The sequence below is a fragment of the Siphateles boraxobius genome, unplaced genomic scaffold (genome assembly GCF_051911475.1).
Source record: "Siphateles boraxobius isolate OS27281-9 unplaced genomic scaffold, OSU_SipBor_1 2, whole genome shotgun sequence".
NCBI classification, from domain to species: domain Eukaryota; kingdom Metazoa; phylum Chordata; class Actinopteri; order Cypriniformes; family Leuciscidae; genus Siphateles; species Siphateles boraxobius.
The window spans coordinates 16655669-16676531 of record NW_027508810.1 but is presented as its reverse complement, the minus strand read 5'-3'; the positions used below and the strand labels follow the sequence as shown (position 1 = coordinate 16676531).

The 20863-nt window shown below is 41.2% G+C and overlaps 1 protein-coding gene across 1 annotated transcript in view; it reads left to right on the top strand.

The window, feature by feature from the left end:
* Positions 1-17385, top strand: part of gpc4 (glypican 4) — a 46018-nt gene extending 28633 nt beyond the window's left edge. The window contains exons 3-9 of the mRNA XM_077236157.1: positions 4736-5133; positions 6239-6404; positions 7015-7145; positions 7324-7470; positions 7593-7717; positions 14405-14577; positions 14718-17385. Coding sequence (XP_077092272.1) covers positions 4736-5133; positions 6239-6404; positions 7015-7145; positions 7324-7470; positions 7593-7717; positions 14405-14577; positions 14718-14932 — 1355 coding nt within the window. The 3' untranslated portion in view covers positions 14933-17385. The remainder of the gene's footprint in view (positions 1-4735; positions 5134-6238; positions 6405-7014; positions 7146-7323; positions 7471-7592; positions 7718-14404; positions 14578-14717) is intronic.
* The last annotated feature ends 3478 nt before the right edge of the window (positions 17386-20863 follow it).

The window sequence follows — 20863 nt, the reverse complement described above, 5'->3', positions numbered from 1 at the left end:
CGGCTCTCAAGATTGGCTGTTTGTGTGAATGTAAAAAGAAAGTGAGACTTCAGGGAGTGAATGGTAACAGGGATCGTGTGTATTGCAGCCAGATGTGATCAGGAATGTGACGTGTCGGAATGCGGCGGTGGCCAGATCCCGCCCGCCTCCTCTGCTCTTTTTCTCTGCTGCCTTTTGTCCCCGTTCTCCCCCTTTTTTCTCTCTGCCATAAGTCTGTTATGCCTTTCATTTCTCCTCCATCTCCAGGTTCTCAGGTCTTTTGAACTTTTACCGTGGGAATACGCTCTGAATCGCCAGTCTGCGTTAAATGTGCACTAGACCCTGGCATGTGACTTAATGAGCTAAACGGCCTTAAAATACCAGTAGCTTTTATGCTTGCAAACAAAGACACTCTCAATGTGTTCTTTCATTGAAGCATAAGTATTTTCTTCACTATGGAAATGTCTAAGGTGTAAATGAGATGCTTGAGTCTCTTTGAGAGTTTATAAGAGGTTTTCGCCACGGAAGATTTTCATTATGCTTTTGTTTACGCACAAACAGACGGTTCCTCTGTACTGGACAGGCCTTCAGGATGCAGAGGTGAATGTATTTATAGTAGTTGGAGATGATAACGAAGACTAACTGATTACACACAACTTGTTCAGCAGGAAATACTGTAGAACATGTTCGCTATCAACTCAGTGATTAGATGTCATTAAGATGAAATGAATTTAAGCGCGCACACTCTTAAGTGAGTTTGGGTGGGTTGGAGGGGGGTAACCACGGAAAGCCTCGAGGGTGGAGTCACGGGCAATTAAGTCCCCTACCAGAAATAGTTCTCCCTCTAGAGCTTGGTGTGTTTGTTCCCCCCAGTGCGTCCGGTCTGGGTCTAGGTGACCCTGTCTGGCGGAGCTGCGACTCCACTGCAAGATTCAGGATTTAACCCCCTACCAAATTCTCATCCTCTACACCTCTGCAGGGGGGTTTGATATCCCACTGGGAAAGAAAGAAGCTGAGCAACTAATTGGCACAAATGGGGAACAATTACTGCCTGGGATAAAGAAGAGTTATCAAAGGGGGATGAGTAGAGGAGTAAGCTAGTGTGGAGGGTGGGACAGTGAATGAGTCTGGAATTTTCCCTCCTCTGGATGTCTGGGGAACATGTTTGAGCACTCAAGAGTTTTGGGACCATTTGAGGCATTTGTTGAAGTGTGAGTCTAAACACCCCTTTTCCATTCCTCCTCATAGATAGTGTAACATGGTTCTGTAGTTCTCCCAGCAAGCACCCTCCCATAACCTTACACTCACATTTCTACACCAATGCAGAAAGGTCTTTTGAATGGAAAAATCAGAAGGGAGGTCCACATCCCACTTGTTGGCAGACTCCCATGTATCATAAAGTGTCTTTTAATGACGAAGTTGGACGCCTGAGTAACGCCCCTCTAACTGTAACGCTTACAACACTGGGTCCCAAAATCTCAGCAGTTATGCTGGGAAGGATGTAAAGAGGAAGAGGCGTGGGGGAAGGTGGATGTTGAGTGACTTACTTTGCTTTATAACTGATAATGGGTCAGTGACAAGAGTGTATAAGAGTGTCCACGATAAAGAAAATATCTTGTACAAATTTTTTTTTTAAATGCTGTTTTCAGAAATGTACTCTTTCTATTTATGTTAGCTCATATGTTTTTTGATTATTTTTTTCTTAAAAAATGGTATGAAAGTTTTTATTTAATGAAACACATAATGGTGTAACCACATTAAAAATGATAACATCTTTATATCACTTTATAGGTGACTTTTTTTTTTTTCTTGACATTTTACAACCTAAACTACCCTTGCCTTCTCACAGTCAAATTATCTGATATTTTGAGACCTGCTGACCTTGAAATAGTCTGGAATTTCCTTTTTTTTCTGCAAGTTGGTTACACCACATGACTTTAGTTGACAAAAACGTTTGGACTAATATTTTAACAAAACTGCTTCACTCATTTTTCCTGTGATCTTTGCATTGCATGAATTGTATTTTAATGTTTTTTTGAGATTCTGATTAAAAAAAATGTCATCATACCATTGACCCATATGCGGTTTAGCAAATACTTAAGTTTCTTGCATTTAGTTGGTGTATAATTACTATTTCTAGTTGCCCTTTGATGCATATCCACAAAAATCATCCAAGAACTACAGAAAGTCATTCCACTTGACGGTGATTTACCGTGTGTTTCCTTAAAGTGTTTTTTTGACAAGTGGTTCATGTACATTTTTTCTTTGGCAATGGCACAATGACATGCAGACCTGGAAAATATTCTCCTTACCTCTTTATCATCCGTTTCCCTCGTCGGCCCCCCAGCCCCCGACTTTAAACTTGTGACAGCTCTGGCATTCCTTTGGATCTGGAGGAAGGCGGGTGCGGTGGCCCTTAAGGTTTAATCTCTGTCAATGGAGCGTGGAGCTGGGTGCCTTCTATCTCTCTCCCTGTGTGGGGCCAGGGGCCGAGGGCCCACTCGTGGGAGGGGAGCTAAATGCGAGGGCTGCGGTGTTTCCGGTATCCGTGGTTACACAGCAGGATGGGGGCATTTAGAAAAGCCCTTGAATACACTCGCATTCCCCTGTCCGTCTCTCACATGAACACACACCTCTTATCATTCAGCTGACTTTGTGTTAGCTCGAAGTGGAATTGACAGCTGCACAGAACGTTTTGTTTGTTTATAAACCCGAGGTGTCTTGTTTGTGTCGATGAAGCCCATGGGTTGTGAAAGACAGTTTTACGAGAACACCATACGATTGCTTTCAGATTCATGGCCACTTAACACTTCAAACACTTCACTGGGCATCTGTGCTGTGGGCCGGCAGGCTTTTAGAGAGAGGAGAAAGGTGATACAAAGGCAAAAAAAACAAATGGCGCGCTTTGCGGGGCGAGCGTGTGTGAGCGCGGGAAGAGAGGTGAACCATTTCTTTGGAATTCTCATTTTGTTCAGATTAAGAAAGTAGGGTTTGCCAGCCGGGAGAGAGAGAGTTTCATGGGAGAGAGGGGCTGGATTATTTGGGGAGACTGGGAGGGATGGGGGGGCCTGACATTCCACAGGATGAAGTAGGGCATTGTTCCCCGTCTCCAATGAAGAGAGCCTTCAGAAGCCACTGATGAACTGAATGCAGGAGAGAGTCAGTGAGAGTGAGGGGTTTCAGGGGGGTACAGGTCCGTTTTCGGGGAGGGGGGTCGGCATTATTCAGTAATCCTATTGAAAAGCCTTCTGAAGGAAGGAGCGGGAGCGGTGCAGAGAGAAAGAAAAGCGAATGGAATGTGACAACAGGAAAATGCCATTGATAGCGGTCAGCCTCACCCGGCTTGATGGGCGAGACGTTACCTATTGGAACCACGAGCTGCCCTTCATCCTTTCTGCGCTCTCAGCTCTTTCTCCTTAAACACAAAAGTTATTTTCCTGGAACGTAGCGAGTGAAAACCTTGCATTGGGTCAAATGGAATATGCATTAATCTGTTTAGATAATAAGCGTACGCTTTTCTGGCCTCCCTGGCAGATCCTGGTAGGTTTTCCAGTCAGTGAGAGCGAGTTAGGCAGAGGGCTCTGCGGAGCACTAAATCGCTGTCTCTCGAGTGTCATTGTAATGACAAAGTCATGGACATATTGCCAGCTGAAGTTCCAAAGTTAATAACAATTAATTTTATACGTGTTGAATTTGACAGTCTGTGTGCTTTTTCTAAAGTGAAGTCTTTCTGCTTGCACACTCTTTCATGTTACGTGTGTGCTCAAAATATAACCGGTTATGTTCACGTTAAGGGCCAGTAAGTGCACATACTTTCAAAGATGAGATGAAGAGATCTCATTTCTTATTTTGGATCCTATTTCTAATGCAAGCGCACTTTAAAGATGAGGGCTTGCCAAAAATACTCATTTTCAAAAGTTTCTTAATGTGCAACTAATGAATCTCAAAGCAGCAGGTCTCTCAAAAATGAAAATTGCCATCATTTACTCCCTGCCATGTTGTTCCAAATGGAATTCTTAATGAATCTTTATTGAGATGTTTTCTGACAGTTTATAGTGGCCACATCTGTCAAGTTTAAAAAAGGCGCCCCCCAAAAAAGCACCATTAAAGTACTGTAAATGTAGTCTGGATGACATTGCCTGTATTCCAAGTCTTCTGAAGACATATACAGTACATTAACTTGTGATTACACTGTAAAAAGTGATGAGTTGACTTAATAATTTTATGGCTTTTTTTTAAGTTAAGAAATAAACTACATGCGTGATTGAAAAAATTAAGTTATGTGAACTTAACAATTCCACAACTTATTTTTTTACAGTTTTTCAATAACGCATAAAGTTTATTTACTTAATTTTATGGCTACAAGTTTCCTCACTTTTTTTTAAGTTAAGTCAACTGATTACTTTTTACAGTGTAACTGAAAGGTTGGACTTCATCAGTCGTTATTGGTTTTTGAGCATCTCATTACCAAAAATCATGATGTTATTTCATTATTACATATTATATCATATTATCTGCAAGTACCGTTTTTTTTAATGTGCTTTTAAGATTTGAAGTATGCTACAAGACAACTACACAATTAATACAATCAAGCACATGGAAATTATGGTGAGATTTTTGGGAATGCATCTAATTTTCTTCTCCCACAAATCTCATCAGAACATTCACACGCGGCAAGTATCACATAAGGGATAGTCATCAAGTTTGCCGCATTTAAAACTAACCAACTCTCTTGATATTGTTATTTTTTTCTCAGAGTTCTTCAGAGAGCTGTTGAGCAATGCAGAGAAATCTCTCAACGACATGTTCGTGCGGACCTACGGCTTGATGTACGTGAAGAACGCAGAGCTCTTCGAGCAATTCTTCAGTGATCTAAGCCGCTACTACAGTCACGGGAGCAGCGCTGTCAACCTGGACGACATGCTTGCAGACTTCTGGACGGAGCTTCTGGAGCGCATGTTTCGACTGGTTAATGTGCAGTATGAGTTCAACAGATCGTACATGGAGTGCGTCAGCAGACACATGGAGCAGCTCAAGCCCTTCGGTGATGTTCCACGCAAGCTCCGCCTGCAGTTGACCCGTTCCTTCATCGCAGTCCGCACGTTCACCCGTGGTCTGGCGCTCATGCCAGAGGTGGTGGGCAAAGTCTCCACGGTGAGAAGCATGCATTTGGGTATAGTTGCCCCCACTAATGAATCTATGCTGCTGTTAATAAATCTTTGGCACCAAAGCAAAAGTAGTGATATTTCACCAGAGTTTGTGGTCTGATTTATAAACAAGTGACTCTCTTATGCGCAGTTCTTGTAGTGAATGAAAAACATGACCAGTTGGTTTGATTCATAAAGAAATGACTGAATCAGTTATTTTAGCGAATTAAAAACATGCAGAGCAGTGAGTTAGGTTTAATTTCAAATTATTTATTTCCAGTTAGTAATTATAGTACTACAACTTGAACTAAAGGAAAATGTTGCCTTGGCATCAAACTGAAAAAAGTTTCAAAAAGTTGTTTCATCTTATAATCATCTAATGAATCTATTTCATCATCTAATGATTTTATTTCTGCTTTATTTTTAATTTATAAAAATGTTTTTAATGGTTTTTATTTTACATTTAGTATTAGTTAGTAGATGATAACCTGCTTATGAAAAATTAAGAAATTCAAAAAGATCAATTTAAATCAGTTTGAATCCGTCTTAAACACTGGCCTGTTTAAGTTACAGCATTAGAAAATAGTTGTTTTTTTTAAAGAAAAATTATGTATGCAACACTGACTCTAATTCATTTAATTAGAATAAAATCTTACTGTATCAGAATCAAATCAAATCAAGAGTTTGTAAATCAGTTTTGAATTGAAATAATCTTAATTAATACCCAGCCCTAGCATTGACTTGTGTTTTTTAAGCGAGTCGGAGATCAGGGACAACAGAGTTCGAAAGTACAGGTTTTCTGTAGGGTTTATCAGCATGTGAAGGTGGACACCTGGATGGACCCATCGGGGCTTATCTCCCAGCATTAAAAGATCAGAGGCCAAGGCTTCTCTGTGTGTGTAGTTAGCTAGCAGAAGCAATTGAACCTCCAATGACAAATTTAGCAAACACAAGTTCAGCAGTGACCTTATAAAAGGTGGCGGGGTCACTAATGCTCTCTGTTCAGTGTTTTGTCAGCAACATCAGGCATATGAATTAGGTTACAGACTCATTAACCTTGTCCTCTGGTGTCTGTTTTGCTGACTCTGCTCAATAACATTCTTCTTGTTCAGGTAAGCGCCTCTCCGAACTGCGTGCGTGCAGCTATGAAGATGTTATACTGCCCGTACTGTACCGGCCAGGTGGCACTGAAGCCCTGCAAGAACTACTGTCTCAACGTCATGCGAGGCTGCCTGGCCAATCAGGCTGATCTGGACACAGAGTGGAATAACTTTCTGGGTAAGAGAGTTTTAAATGACTCAAGTAATTGATTGATTACTGAACCATTACTAGATGTAATGGAACCAGTTTTCCAAACTAAGCACAGGAGTATAATAAGCACAGACAAAAATGAGCAGGTCACATTGAAATGGTTTCCTCTTTTTCACTTGTTCTTAGGCCAATAAAAGTTACGTGCAGCCTCAGCTTGAAACCAGGATTGAAATTGACTTGAATTAGGAGTGAAAGCTGGGGAGCAGCTCTGTTTTTATCCTTGCATGTGTTTCATGAAGTGTTTTGAGCCTCTTGTGGATCTGAAGGCCGTGTGGTCCCAGGACCCATTCTCATGCGCTCTCGCAAACTGTTCCTGGCTTGCGGGACTCTGAGACTGGCTTTGCTCACTTTGCCTGTCAGCTTTTGGGAGAATCTTAATTGGCGCGCCTTTTTCAGGCCTCTGTCTGTTTTACAAGCTGTTCATGAGCTTAGCCTGGACCGATGACTGTATGCTGCCCTCTAGTGGTGGAAATAACTTGCAGCGTAATAGTTTGTGCATTGGTTTTTGAAAATGTTGTATTGAAATAGATTATTTTGTGGGTGTTCCTCTCAATAATGCAATTATTTTCCATTTTAGATTCCATGTTGGGTCTCGCTGAGAGGCTAGAGGGACCTTTTAACTTTGAGTCTGTCATGGACCCCATAGACGTCAAGATTTCCGATGCCATCATGAACATGCAGGAGAACAGCATTCAGGTCTCACAGAAGGTGTGGTTTTTAATTTCTATATACATATATATATATATATATATATACAGTAGTCAATATTTGAAGTGGATCAAAACCTTTCATTAAAGTTATACATGAATTTTGAACAATACCGGTTCTTGTCTTAGTACAACTATATATATATAATGTGGTTTATATATTTTATGGTATGTTTCAGGTGTTTCAGGGTTGTGGGCAGCCCAAACCCAGCATGGCTTACCGCACTCGACGCTCCTCTAAAGACTCGGGCTTCCCTGGCCGTTTCCGACCCTACAGCCCTGAGGCCAGACCCACCACTGCCGCTGGGACCAGCCTGGACCGACTGGTGAGGATAAGAGTTTCCCCTTATTACCACACATATCCCTTCCAGACACTTTCTTTAAAAACATGTTGATTGATTCTACCAGATCGGAATGGAACATTTGTAACAAACGGTTTGTTTCCTAGTTGACGGATGTCAAGAAGAAACTGAAGCACGCCAAGAAGTTTTGGTCCACCCTGCCGGACACGGTGTGTGTTGGCGACCGGATTTCCACCGGAGATGAATGCTGGAATGGTACAGCAAAAAGCAGGTGGGTCAATGAGATGATGGTAATTTTTTTGTCTGGATCAATGAATTAGAGATGCGCGGTTGGCGGTTATAGCCGCGAACTCCGCGGATAAACCGCGGATCGGGCGGATGACGTGACAAAAAAATTTATTTTTATTAAATTCGGGCGGATGGCGGGCGGTTTCTAGTCTCGCGGCTGTCATCAGCAGCACCTTGTATCAGCGGATGGCGGGCGGGAAAATTGGTCAAAAACGTTGGTGCGGATGGATGGCGGACGGATGATGAGTTTTGTGATGCGGTTGCGGATGAAATAATAGCCCATCCGCGCATCTCTACTTTGAATTTAAAAAACACTTTAAAATGCAAAGGTTAGTGTTTAGGGTTAATTAAGTTACTTTACTTCATTAATAACTCAGATTTAAATAATGAAAAAAATTGCCATTGAAAATCTATATGAAAACATTTTTGAAAATAAAATGTGAAAACTTGTGGTGTAAGAAAAATATGGTATTACTTTTTTACTTGTTAAACTACATGACTTTAAAAAAAAAAAAAAAAAGGTTTTGGTCCCACTTGATATTGTCTTTCCCCTGGTTTCACAGACGAGGCTTAAAGGTGCCCTAGAGTGTGTTGAAATAATATTTAAATTTTGTCTCTGATATCTACATAAGGGTATGTGGCTTATTTAAGGGCATTTAAAATGGTCAGATATGGATTTACAGGTCCATTTTCAACTCTAGAAATTGTTCCAAGAATGAAATGGTCTGTTTTTACCTTATTTGGAAGGGTCATGAATAGTAATGAGGAGTTCAGCTCTGAAGGGCTGTGGTGCACTCTGAAATAAAATCATACATCAGTTTTCAAAAATTAAAACATTTTAACAAATGGACTAACGTTAGATGCCTTGTCAAATAAATATAGCTTCAACTTATGTGGTGTAGAATGTGACGTTAGATAGAGGTATCGGGTGAGCTTACATTATCTGTGAGCAACTAAATTATCGTAGTTAGCCCCTGACGTGTTGTTGATGAAATAGAGGAAAGTACAATTATTTGACAAAAGGGAATTTACATATGTATCTAAAAGTATTATTTTGTAGATTTATATGACAACAGAGGCAAGAAATATTAACCTCAGCGTAAATACTTTGTCATACTATTTAGTTATGTATGCTCGTTACTTGGAGTTTGATATTGGTTACTGTACTAGGATCTTGCGCTGGATCTAGATGACACAGTGTAAATTATCGTTAATAAAATCACTACTTACTGCTTGCGGGAATATAGTTGGAACCACCCCCTTCTTCAGTAGGCTATGAGACGCTGAGAGAAGCCTGCTTGATATTGTCCCAGGTTCGAAAATAAGTCTGTGGTGAAATGGGCAGATCAAACTAGCAACCTCGAATTAAACTGTCGCGGTATCCCATTATATATAAACATCAACCACGCCTGTTGACATTCCTTTTCTGTGGGAAGGGTATGAATTGAAAAGTCTTCACATTCGGCTACGCAGTTACACTTGGCATTTAACATGGGCTGGCACATGCAAATTTTTGGAGGTGTACATATTAATGATCCCGACTATTGCGTCACAGTCGGTGTTATGTGGAGATTTGCCTATTTCTCAGGGGTGTTTTTCAAAAACGAGGTTTAAATAAGAAGGAGAAAACAATGGTGTTTGAAACAAAAGTCCATGTACTGAACTTTTGTTATTTAACTATGCCAAGATAAATTTAATTTCAAATTCTAGGGCACCTTTAAGCTAGTCCCAGACTAAAATGCATGCTTGAGCTGTTTTAAATTAAAGCAACTTGCTCTGACATATCTTAAAATATCTCACTGCCATTGTTTTGTCTCAAGATTCACACCAGTGATGTTTTCTTCTAAGGCACATTTATAAAAGCTACTTAAATGTCCTAACTACTAGGCATTAACGAGTAAGGAAGGTTATTGTGTACATTAATGCTTTTACATTCTACTTGTACATTTGACAATACCTGCATGTAATTAAAGCTGTAATTAATTTCTATAATTAGACTATTGACCCTTCCTTTACACCTTATCTCACCCCGAAACCCACCCATACCACCAAACCCAGCCCCACCTCAATAGCAGCAAACGTGTTTTGCAATACTATATGAACACAATAATACATTGTAGAGCTTAGATCGGGCCCAAAAAATCAAGCCCGGCCCGGCCCGACACATTACCTGTAATTATGAGCCCGAGCCCGATTTAAACCCGACCATTTTTAATACGTGGGCCGTTATAACCAGGGGCGACAACAGATCATTTTTTAACGCAGGTGCTGAATGGGTGCTAGACCATTGACAATAGGGAGCTGCGCAATTTTTTTATATATATATATATATATATATATATATATATATATATATATATATATATATATATATATATATATAAATATATATAAATACTATTAATAAATGTGCAAAAATTGTCCACTTAATATTTAATATTCAATTATTTTAATTATCACAATGAAAGTTTTAATTTTATTAAATTGAACAAGCACAACATTCAGCATTCAATCAAATATTCTTAAACATTCATTATTATTAATAATGTTATTTCGACATATGTGTGCGTGCAACAAGCAAGATGTGAATTTGTAAATTCGGTGACAAGCGTGCCGAGAATTGATTTAAATGTATGATGAGATGGCTCCAGTTCACGTGCTATGGTGAACGCGGCTTGCCGGCGCCTCCATGTCGTGATTATTGTCTGCTATATTTGCTTCTTATTTATTAAATCCAGGCAAATGGTTGATGAAACATTTATTAAAATTAAGATACAATTTATACAAAATGAAATTCACTTTAAAGAAAGGCTTTCTACAAAACAAAACATAATGAAGTGGTCAGAATCATGCCTGAACCACTCCATGTCTCCTGATATTGCGCATCCTCCTTTCTACTCTGTTCACTTTCATAATCAACATAGATGGAAAAAAATAACATTATCATATTTTAATAAATATGAAACTAAATGCTCTTATTTAATGACTACAACATGTAGGCTACTGACTCTCTAGCAGCGCGCCTGTTACGAGTCTGGAGACTGAGTAGGATCCATTTGCAGCTTTTAATGAAGAAACGTCAAACAGGCAGGGGTCAAGAAACAGCAAAACAGGGAATTCAGAGAGCAAGCACAGAGAGTAGTCAGGTAACAGGCAGAAGATCAGGGCAGGCAGCAGTAAACAATAATCCAGGGCAATCCAAGTCAAGACAGGCAGCAAACAGGCAGTAGTGAGATAACAATCCGAGGTCAGCAAATAGATCAGCAAGATAGAGAAAAACGCTCAGTGATTACAGGCCGGGGCAATGCAATACCTCGCACTGAACTTCTGTTTGAGTGTGGCTTATACGGAGAGTCTGAATGAGGTGCAGGTGTGTGTGCAATCAGTCCCAGGAATGAAGCATTATGGGAATTGTAGTTTTGTGAAGTGATCAGTCTGGTGTGGAGTGCCCTCTGGTGACTCTCAGGGGCACCCCAGCTGGTGATCGTTACATAGCCCCCCCCCCCCAAAGAGCGGCTTCCAGACGCTCCAAAAACAGTCCAGGAGGGAGGTGGAGCGGAGGCAGATCCGGGGGCGGGATGGAGGGCCAGGTCCGTGGAGCGGAAAAGGCCCTGCAGACTGCGGTAGAACGAATGGCCAGGGCGGAGCGGGCTGTGCAGGCGACCACTGCGGAGAAGAACCCTCGGGCGGCCACGGTGGTGAAGAACCCTCGGGGGGCCACGGCGGTGAAGAACCCTCGGGCGGCCACGGCGGTGATGACCCATCGGGCGGCCACGGCGGAGACAATCCTTCAGGTGGCCAGGGCGGAAACGTCCCTTCGGGTGGCCATGGCGGAGACCTCCCTTCGGGCGGCCACGGAACAGGAGCAGGAATCCACCCAGGAACAGTCATCAGTTGCTCTGCAACAGACCCTGGCTCAGGACTAGGAACTGATACCTGCTCAGAAACAGACACAGGAACAGACACTGGCTCCGGTACAGGAACAGACACCTGCTCAGGAACAGGAACAGACATCGGCTCAGGAACAGACTCTGTGACGAAGGCCATCTTGTCCGTAGACACCGGCTCGGAGGCGGCCATCTTGTCCGTAGACACCGGCTCGGAGGCGGCCATCTTGTCCGTAGACACCGGCTCGGAGGCGGCCATCTTGTCCGTAGACACCGGCTCGGAGGCGGCCATCTTGTCCGTAGACACTGGCTCGGCAGAAGTGACTTGAAGCGTCACAGTCTCTGTGCTGGACGGGGCCAGCGGCGAAGGCTCAGTGCTGGACGGGTCCAGCGGCGAAGGCTCAGTGCTGGACGGGACCAGCGGCGAAGGCTCTGTGCTGGACGGCGTCAGCGGCGAGGGCTCTGTGCTGGACGGCGTCAGCGGCGAAGGAAGCTCTGGCTCTTGCTCGAAGACTGGCTCTGGCTCTTGCTCGAAGACTGGCTCTGGCTCTTGCTCGAAGACTGGCTCTGGCTCTTGCTCGAAGACTGGCTCTGGCTCTTGCTCGAAGACTGGCTCTGGCTCTTGCTCGAAGACTGGCTCTGGCTCTTGCTCGAAGACTGGCTCTGGCTCTTGCTCGAAGACTGGCTCTGGCTCTTGCTCGAAGACTGGCTCTGGCTCTTGCTCGAAGACTGGCTCTGGCTCTTGCTCGAAGACTGGCTCTGGCTCTTGCTCGAAGACTGGCTCTGGCTCTTGCTCGAAGACTGGCTCTGGCTCTTGCTCGAAGACTGGCTCTGGCTCTTGCTCGAAGACTGGCTCTGGCTCTTGCTCGAAGACTGGCTCTGGCTCTTGCTCGAAGACTGGCTCTGGCTCTTGCTCGAAGACTGACTCTGGATGGACGTGGCTGACGTGAAGCTCTGGCTGGACGTGGCTGACGTGAAGCTCTGGCTGGACGTGGCTGACGTGGAGCTCTGGCTGGACGTGGCTGACGTGGAGCTCTGGCTCGGCAGACGTGGCTTGAACAGTCTCTGGATCCGCCCCCTCAGCAGTAGAGGGCTCGGGGAATTCTGCTAAGACGTAACGAGAGTCCGGGGAGTCAGTTGAGGTGTAGCAGAACTCTGGTTCAACGGTTGTTAGAAGTTCATGGGAACCCTCATCCACAGGGCCCACAGAAAAGGATGAGCCGCTTATCCTCAGGGCGAATTCAATATATTGACATAAAGTCCATTGAGGGGTGTTGTCAGGCATGAGATAATTTAACATGTCCTCAAGCCCATGTCGGAAACTATCCTTTAAGACTGCATCGTCCAAGTCTACCCCAAGGCAGAGCTCACTAAATTCTTCAACATATTCCTCTATAGATCGGTTACCTTGGCTGAGGCGGAAGAGACTGATTAGTGGGTCCATGGTGGGTCTTGGTTTCTTCTCGGCTGCTGGATCTGAAGTGGCGAAGTATTCTGTTACGAGTCTGGAGACTGAGTAGGATCCATTTGCAGCTTTTAATGAAGAAACGTCAAACAGGCAGGGGTCAAGAAACAGCAAAACAGGGAATTCAGAGAGCAAGCACAGAGAGTAGTCAGGTAACAGGCAGAAGATCAGGGCAGGCAGCAGTAAACAATAATCCAGGGCAATCCAAGTCAAGACAGGCAGCAAACAGGCAGTAGTGAGATAACAATCCGAGGTCAGCAAATAGATCAGCAAGATAGGGAAAAACGCTCAGTGATTACAGGCCGGGGCAATGCAATACTTCGCACTGAACTTCTGTTTGAGTGTGGCTTATATGGAGAGTCTGAATGAGGTGCAGGTGTGTGTGCAATCAGTCCCAGGAATGAAGCATTATGGGAATTGTAGTTTTGTGAAGTGATCAGTCTGGTGTGGAGTGCCCTCTGGTGACTCTCAGGGGCACCCCAGCTGGTGATCGTTACAGCGCCGCACTTGCACTCAACAAAGCCAACACATATGTTGTCACTGCCCACGACTAGTTTAAAATATTTCCATACCTCCGACTTTCCTTCATACTTGCTCAAAGTTAATTCTCCTGTTAAAATTTTTTTCTTTACTTCTTCAAGCTCCATGTTGCACTTAAGCTACACAATACAGCACAGGGTGCGAGTGGAGGAGACGCTGCGCGTGACACGTGACGTACTTGATCAAGGGCCCGAACCGACCCGAGCATAGTGGCGGGAAATATCGGCCCGGCCTGGCCCGGCCCGCGGGTCGGGTCGGGCAGAGAATCTAAGCTCTAATACATTGTACCTAACAATTTTTTATCCAAGTGGTAGTTACAGACACCTAATATAAAGTGTGACCACATTTTTATAAAACCATATGAAACTAACATGAATACAAAGAAAACATTTCTAAGACCTTGGTGCATCTGGTTGAATCAAACATTTTTTACACCGTAAAGATCAATTGACATAAAAAAAGAAGTGAGGAAATCCATTGGCTCAGAATTTGTAAGAAAATAAAATTCATGCGTAATTGAAAAAAGGAAGTTATGTTGAAATGTGGAATTCACATAACTTAATTTTATCAATTACGCCTGAAGTTTATTTACTTAATAATTTCAAGGCAATGGGTTTCCTCATTTTTTTAAGTCAAGTCAATTGAACACTTTTTACAGTGTAAAGACACTCTTAATGGTCTTTGAACCAGATACAGTAAAATTACTTCATTCCTTTTCAAACTCAAACTGCAACATTTGACAGCCCACTCAACTGTTCCTCCTTTTCCTCACGTGCAGGTACGAATCTGTCGTCATGGGCAACGGCTTAGCCAATCAGGTGTCTAATCCTGATGTGGAAGTTGACATCACCAAACCAGACATGGTGATTCGGCGACAAATAGCAGTGCTGAAGGAAATGACCATCTGGCTTAAAGCTGCTTACACTGGCACTGACATCTCATTTGATAATGGTACGAGGCATCTGCTTCTGCACACTTCATTTGAGCAACAGCGGCTGTGGTTAAATTTATTCGAAATTCAGTATGAAGATATAATGCAGGATGCCATCATCCAGGCCTAGTTTTTTAACGTTTATCTGTCTTTCCTTCAGAGGATGCCGGCAGCGGAGAGGAAAGCGGAAGTGGCTGCGTCTCGCCCTCTTGTGAAGGCGACATCTACTTCTCCACCACAGCGCCCGTTAAACCTCGCCTCCTCAAGCCTCAGGCTGGAAACCAGCCCTCTAGTGGTACACGGTTGGCACCCTGCAGTCTGGCACTGGCAGTGGCAGTGCTCCTGCTCGCCCTACTCACCCTTCACACGAGATAAGACCAGCTGAGAGGAAGAGGATGTGTGTTTATACGAATTTGAACAAGAGAGCAGAAAACTGCCATAGGACATTAAAGACACTGCTTTCAGGATCTCCGTCTGCCTGCCATCGGGGGAAGACACTCAAGTTATTAATATTCAAATAACTTCCCTTCAGTGTATTTGTGTGTTTGTGTGTGTTTATAAGAATGGACTTCATACGTTTCCACTCAGCATTTCACGTCAGCTGGGTTTTATTCCTCCATGTCTGTAGAGTCCAGAATCGTCAACCCGGTTATGGTTTAAATAAGTGCCGTGTTTGTTTGAAAGTAGGTCAGACTGAGTGTGTGTTTGGGTTGGATGGTGTGTACGATTGGCTGTATATATCATCCAAGTGCTTCCTCTAAAGCTAAACAATTAATCAACCCATATAACACATGTATGATTTAAGCAAATCTGTATGAAGAACTCATTAGACTGACTTTTAATCCATTTTGAGCGCGTGTTGATGTGCTTCGGTTAGATGCAGATCATGTATGTTCCCTGAATGTTATTGAGGTTGATAAATACTTAATGATGCCTTAAATAGTTTATAAACAAGCCCTTTAATAGGGCTTATTTATAATATATACAACGCTGCCTTATGAATGAAATCAACACTTACAGGATCCCAGACACAAAGCAGTTATTCTGAAAAATAACTTTTCTGTATTTGTTTCCAAACTTTCACCCCCCCCATCTCATCATCCCAAATACTTTCAGTGGTATAATATATAACTTGAGAATGTAGTCTTCAGTAATAACTTAATAGTGTGTGATGAAGGAGCTTTGGTTCGGTAAGGTCTGTGTGAAAGTTGATTCATTGATGAATTGGCCTTGATGGTTCCATCAACGCTGATCATGCAGAGATGTGTTTCCTGCATGATGCAGACTTTGTGGCCTGAGTAAAATAGTTTTTTACTGGATGTTTAGTACTGAACTTACAGCAGGACCAGCTGGAGACGGGTGTATGCTGAAGATGGCTTAAGACTGAGCTGTGGATGAATTTTACACAGGGTTTTATGTTGAGGTGTTTTATCTGGCTAAAAATGTATTGTAAGGTATACAACTATAATATAGGTACTGTACCTATAGACAGCCGGCGCTGATTTGAGAGGTTGGGTGGCCTCTCATGGTTCTTTCCTGTTGTAACACAAAATGTCCAGCTTTTTCCCATTCCCGATTTATATCCATAGAAGTTGGTACGGTATTTTAAAACCATTCCTCATATAGAGCAATAGACTGTGAGCGTGCGTGTGTGGTACGATCCAACACCAGTTGACTTTTTTTTTTTTTTTTTTTTTTGCGAGTTCCCATTCAGATGTCTGACAAGTGCTTGTTTGTTAGTTTAAAAGAAAGGTTTTTCACCTCAGAAAAAAAACATCTCCCCTCGCTCTTGTACAGTAAGTTATTTAACCACGTGTCTCTTTGAAAGGCATTCGCAAGCATCGCTTTTCTAGGTATCTTAATTTCAGTATTCAAAATATTTATGTCTGCAGATGAATGCATTCTAATGATTTCACACTTTGATGGTTTTATATTGGCTTCAAATTTCATAATGCATAATATTTCGATTTTGTAAACCAAGCTACCGTCAGCTATTTTTTATCATAGTTTTATGTAAGGGGATTGTGAAAATTGTACAAGCTGATGCAAGGACAGGGCTGGCCATTGGTCCTTGATCATTCCTGATGTCACATGCACTTTTAATTGGCATTCAGATACCTCACAGCAAGAGAGTTTTAAATGATTTTAATCATATCTGCAGCATGCATATTTGCTTTTAAACTTTTACGTTTGTTTTTATTCATTCATTTGGAGATTCATTCAGTATGTATGGATGAATGGCCAGTCCTCGGACATGAACAGAATCCTGTCAGGGTTTCAGGAGCCTGAAACGAGTAAATATCTCCACAGCAGTAATGCGACGCACCTCAGATTGGATATGTATTTTTCTAGGCTGATGTGCTGCCACGAATAGGAAGCAATATGTGCTTTCCATCCTTCCTTATTGCCTAAAGCTTCCCACTGTCACATGTTAAGATGGCTCTGAAGACCAGGAAACGAAGTGCTTAGTATGTCGAGCTACTCTGAGTCAGTGTGAAGATGACATGGACTCTTGAATGAACCTCTGCAATGTCATCTTTAGTTTGAATGCTGAACTTCAGGCGGACAGATTGCAGGGTTTGCAGCCCTGTATATCAATGGAGTCATCTATGATGAAGAGTCAGAGAGACTGAAGAAAGTAAAGGAAAAAAAAGTGTAAATAATGAGCAGTCGTTTTAGTGGTCTCTGAGAGATGTTCATCAGATTTTACCCATTCAGAGTATGTGCTTAATATGGGCAAAACAAAGAGATAGATGCTAAAAATGTAAGAGAAAAGTTATATTAAACATTTCTTAGTCTTGTTGAAATAAAGACTGCAGATATTTAAATGTGTCATGTGTCATTTCTGCTCTTGCCAGTATTAGTACTACTGAATTGCATGATTGCTTTGAAAATGTCCTTGAGGTACCCATTAACCTGTTAAGTGTCACCCCCCCTTTTTTTGAATAGACATGAAAATGCACATTCCAAACTTAAATGGTATAGGATAAGAATCCTTTTGAATATAGACATAAAATTGGTCTTGTCTTAAAGAAGACATTTGGCAGATTTTTGTAGAAGTGAAATAAATTAAGAAAGTGAAACAGAAAAAAAGTTACAGAAGTTTGAGTTTATGAAAATGTACGATTTAAAAAATTAATTATTCATATTTTATATAAAATATATATTTTCAAAACCTGGACAACTCTTAAACTGCAAAAAAAATCAAAGCCAAAAATCTGAACAAGTTGTGTTTCAAATTTTAGGTTGATATCTCAAGAAATGAGCTTTCAGTAAGATTTTGTTTGGGCGCAGTACCAAACTTTTTCACTAGGTCACAACCAGACTCCATTACTGCCCATATAAGGGCGCCTCCATTTCCATATGTGGTTTGAGTGATCTGAACCATCATTTTCACAATTTTCATACAATTTATAAAGTAGACATCCTATTCAGAAGTAGTATTGGAAGTTTGGCAGATTTTGATATGAATTAAACCTTGAATAAACACATAAAAGAACACATATGTGCGTTATAGCTCGCGGCCACATCACAAATGGTGAATCTATTATTTTTTCTTTATATTTAAAACATTTTCAGACCTTTTTTTTTCTAAAATAATTGAATGCTTGCCATCTTTTGAACTCTTGGCATGAAAACAAACTGGTTTCTACCCTTCTTTCATGATTTTTCATGTTCATTGCTATTTCAAAATAAAGGTCTGAACACGCCTAGGAGTATGAAAATATTCTTGTTGCAAATTAATAAATTACGGCTCCTCTGTAATTTGTTTTGAGAATCAGTAACCAAATATGGAAACTAGAGATTGTAAGCTTTCAAATGATATATAGTTTGTCAAGATTAGTTTAGGTTTAGTATAGGTTATTACTGTTTTAAATATGTAATGGATTTGGGCCCACCGGTGGGCCCATGACACTTGAAAACAAAGGATGACTTAAAACAATCATGAACATTGATTAATCAAAATCATGAATTAAGCTGAAGTGTTAAATCGTCCTTTAGTCTTCCTGTGTGTTATTACATTAAACTGTTAAGACAAGATGAAGACTTCTAGATATGAATATAAGGCTATTAATATTCCTTTCTGCATTAACATATCAAAATAAAAAATATCCCTTGATGTTTTCTTGCAATAGTACAGAAAATAAATGTGATAAAGACCATATGTAGAAAGCTGCACCTTCAGAGACTCAAACTCTCAAATCAATGTTAGCAAAGATTCATAAGATCCCTTTCAAATGTTATTTGATTAGATGGATTCATAGTCTCGATTGTGTTATATTATTGGAAGGAAACCTTATCCAGTATGGGACATGAATAAACTTACATTTATATTTATTATGCAGTATATATATATATATATATATATATATATATATATATATATATATATATATATATATATATATATATATATATATATATATATATATATATATGTTATGTTAAATTGTGGTTGTTTGTTTATAACAAATCTTTGGTAAGTAGAGATATAGTAAGTAGAGTAAGATATATATTAATAATTAGTAGGCTAAACACACACACACACACATATATATATATATATATATATTAGGGCTGGATGATTAATCGAAACCGAAATTCAGAGCCAATAACCGACGTAATTTTACCATGTCGGTTATTTCGGTTTTTTAATCCTATTAATATTCCCACCGTTAATGTACTTTCCCCTTAAAACATATTGCCGCGTGTGTATTCACGTAACTCCGCCCCGTCCGTTCTGCGACATTGAAGCAACATGAGCCCCTTTCACACAGCGCGTTGATCCCGGGAAATTGCCAGAACAAACACCCTCTGTGTGAACGCAAACACGACCCGGGATTGCTGCCAGTTTGGGGACATAGTAGTAACATTGCCGTGTTCAGTCCTGTTGTGCCGAATTTCGACCCCCTGCCAAATTATTACCCCCCTCGTTGAAGTCAGTACCTGATTGCCTAATCCTAACCCCACCCCTAATCCTAACCCCTCCCCCACAACTAATCCTAAACCTACCAATGTTAGGGGGGGGTAATAATTTGGCCGGGGTCGAAATTCGGCACAACCCCGGAACGCGCGCTGTGTGAACAAAAGCCATAATCAATGCCGTGTCGTAATGATGGCGCTAAGCCGGGATCGTTCGCCAGCGTGAAACGGTTCGTAATGCGCTAATTTATGATCGAATCAGAGAAAAAAAATGCACAAGCGTGGTTTCTCGAGAGAAATCGCAGCTAATAAGCAAGCTATAGACACCGCTGGGACATGTCACGTGTCTTTGCGGGTTGTGTGTGTATGTGTGAACGCACTCTCTTGATTCCGGAAAATCACTGGCAGTGTGAATGAACCAAAGTCAAACGAACCCGGGTCAAATCCCGGGCCACTTTATCCGTGTATTTTCCGGAATCTCTGTGTGAAAGGGAACTCAAACACTGAGTCAACTCAGTAACAGGAGCCGCTTGTAGTCTACCAAAGAAACACGCGAAAAAAGAGAGAGACTGACAAACGCCCAGCAACAAGTGCCTCCACTCCACACAGCAGGTTTCCATAACACAAGCATTTACACATGCTACACAATATGAAAAGAATTAGTTTTTTTAATTTTATACAAGTTATATTTTACTTTTAAGATGGCAATATTTACAATAACTTATTTTTTTTACAAAAAGAACTATTTTCTACATTTTTAGGAAACTTTCTTTTTACATTAAAACTTAATTCCTTTTTTATAAGACGTTTTCATTTCAAGCATTGTATGCTTTGTTTGATTCAATTGTTTGAAATATTTAATAAGTAAGCATTAAAAGCTATCTGTGTGTTTCCTTATTTTAGAATCACAAAGATAGGATTATGCATTCTTTCATTAAAAAAAATATAACACATTTACAGTATAAGTCTTGCCAGTGACACATGAGAAAGAATTTTTTTAAATAATCGTTCAATAATCGTAATTGAGGTAACTTGTTCGATTAATCGCGATTATGATTTTAGCCAAAATCGTCCAGCCCTAATATATATATATATATATATATATATATATATATATATATATATATATATATATATATGGGGGTGTGGGTGGTGTTTGGGGATCCACCATTTGCCTCAAGCAGTGCAACATCTCCTTCGCATAGAGTTGATCAGGTTGTTGATTGTGGCCTGTGGAATGTTGGTCCACTCCTCTTCAATAGCTAGCTGTGCGAAGTTGCTGGATATTGGCAGGACCTGGAACACGCTGTCGTATACGCCGATCCAAAGCATCTCAAACAAGCTCAATGGGTGACATGTCCGGTGAGTATGCTGGCCATGAAA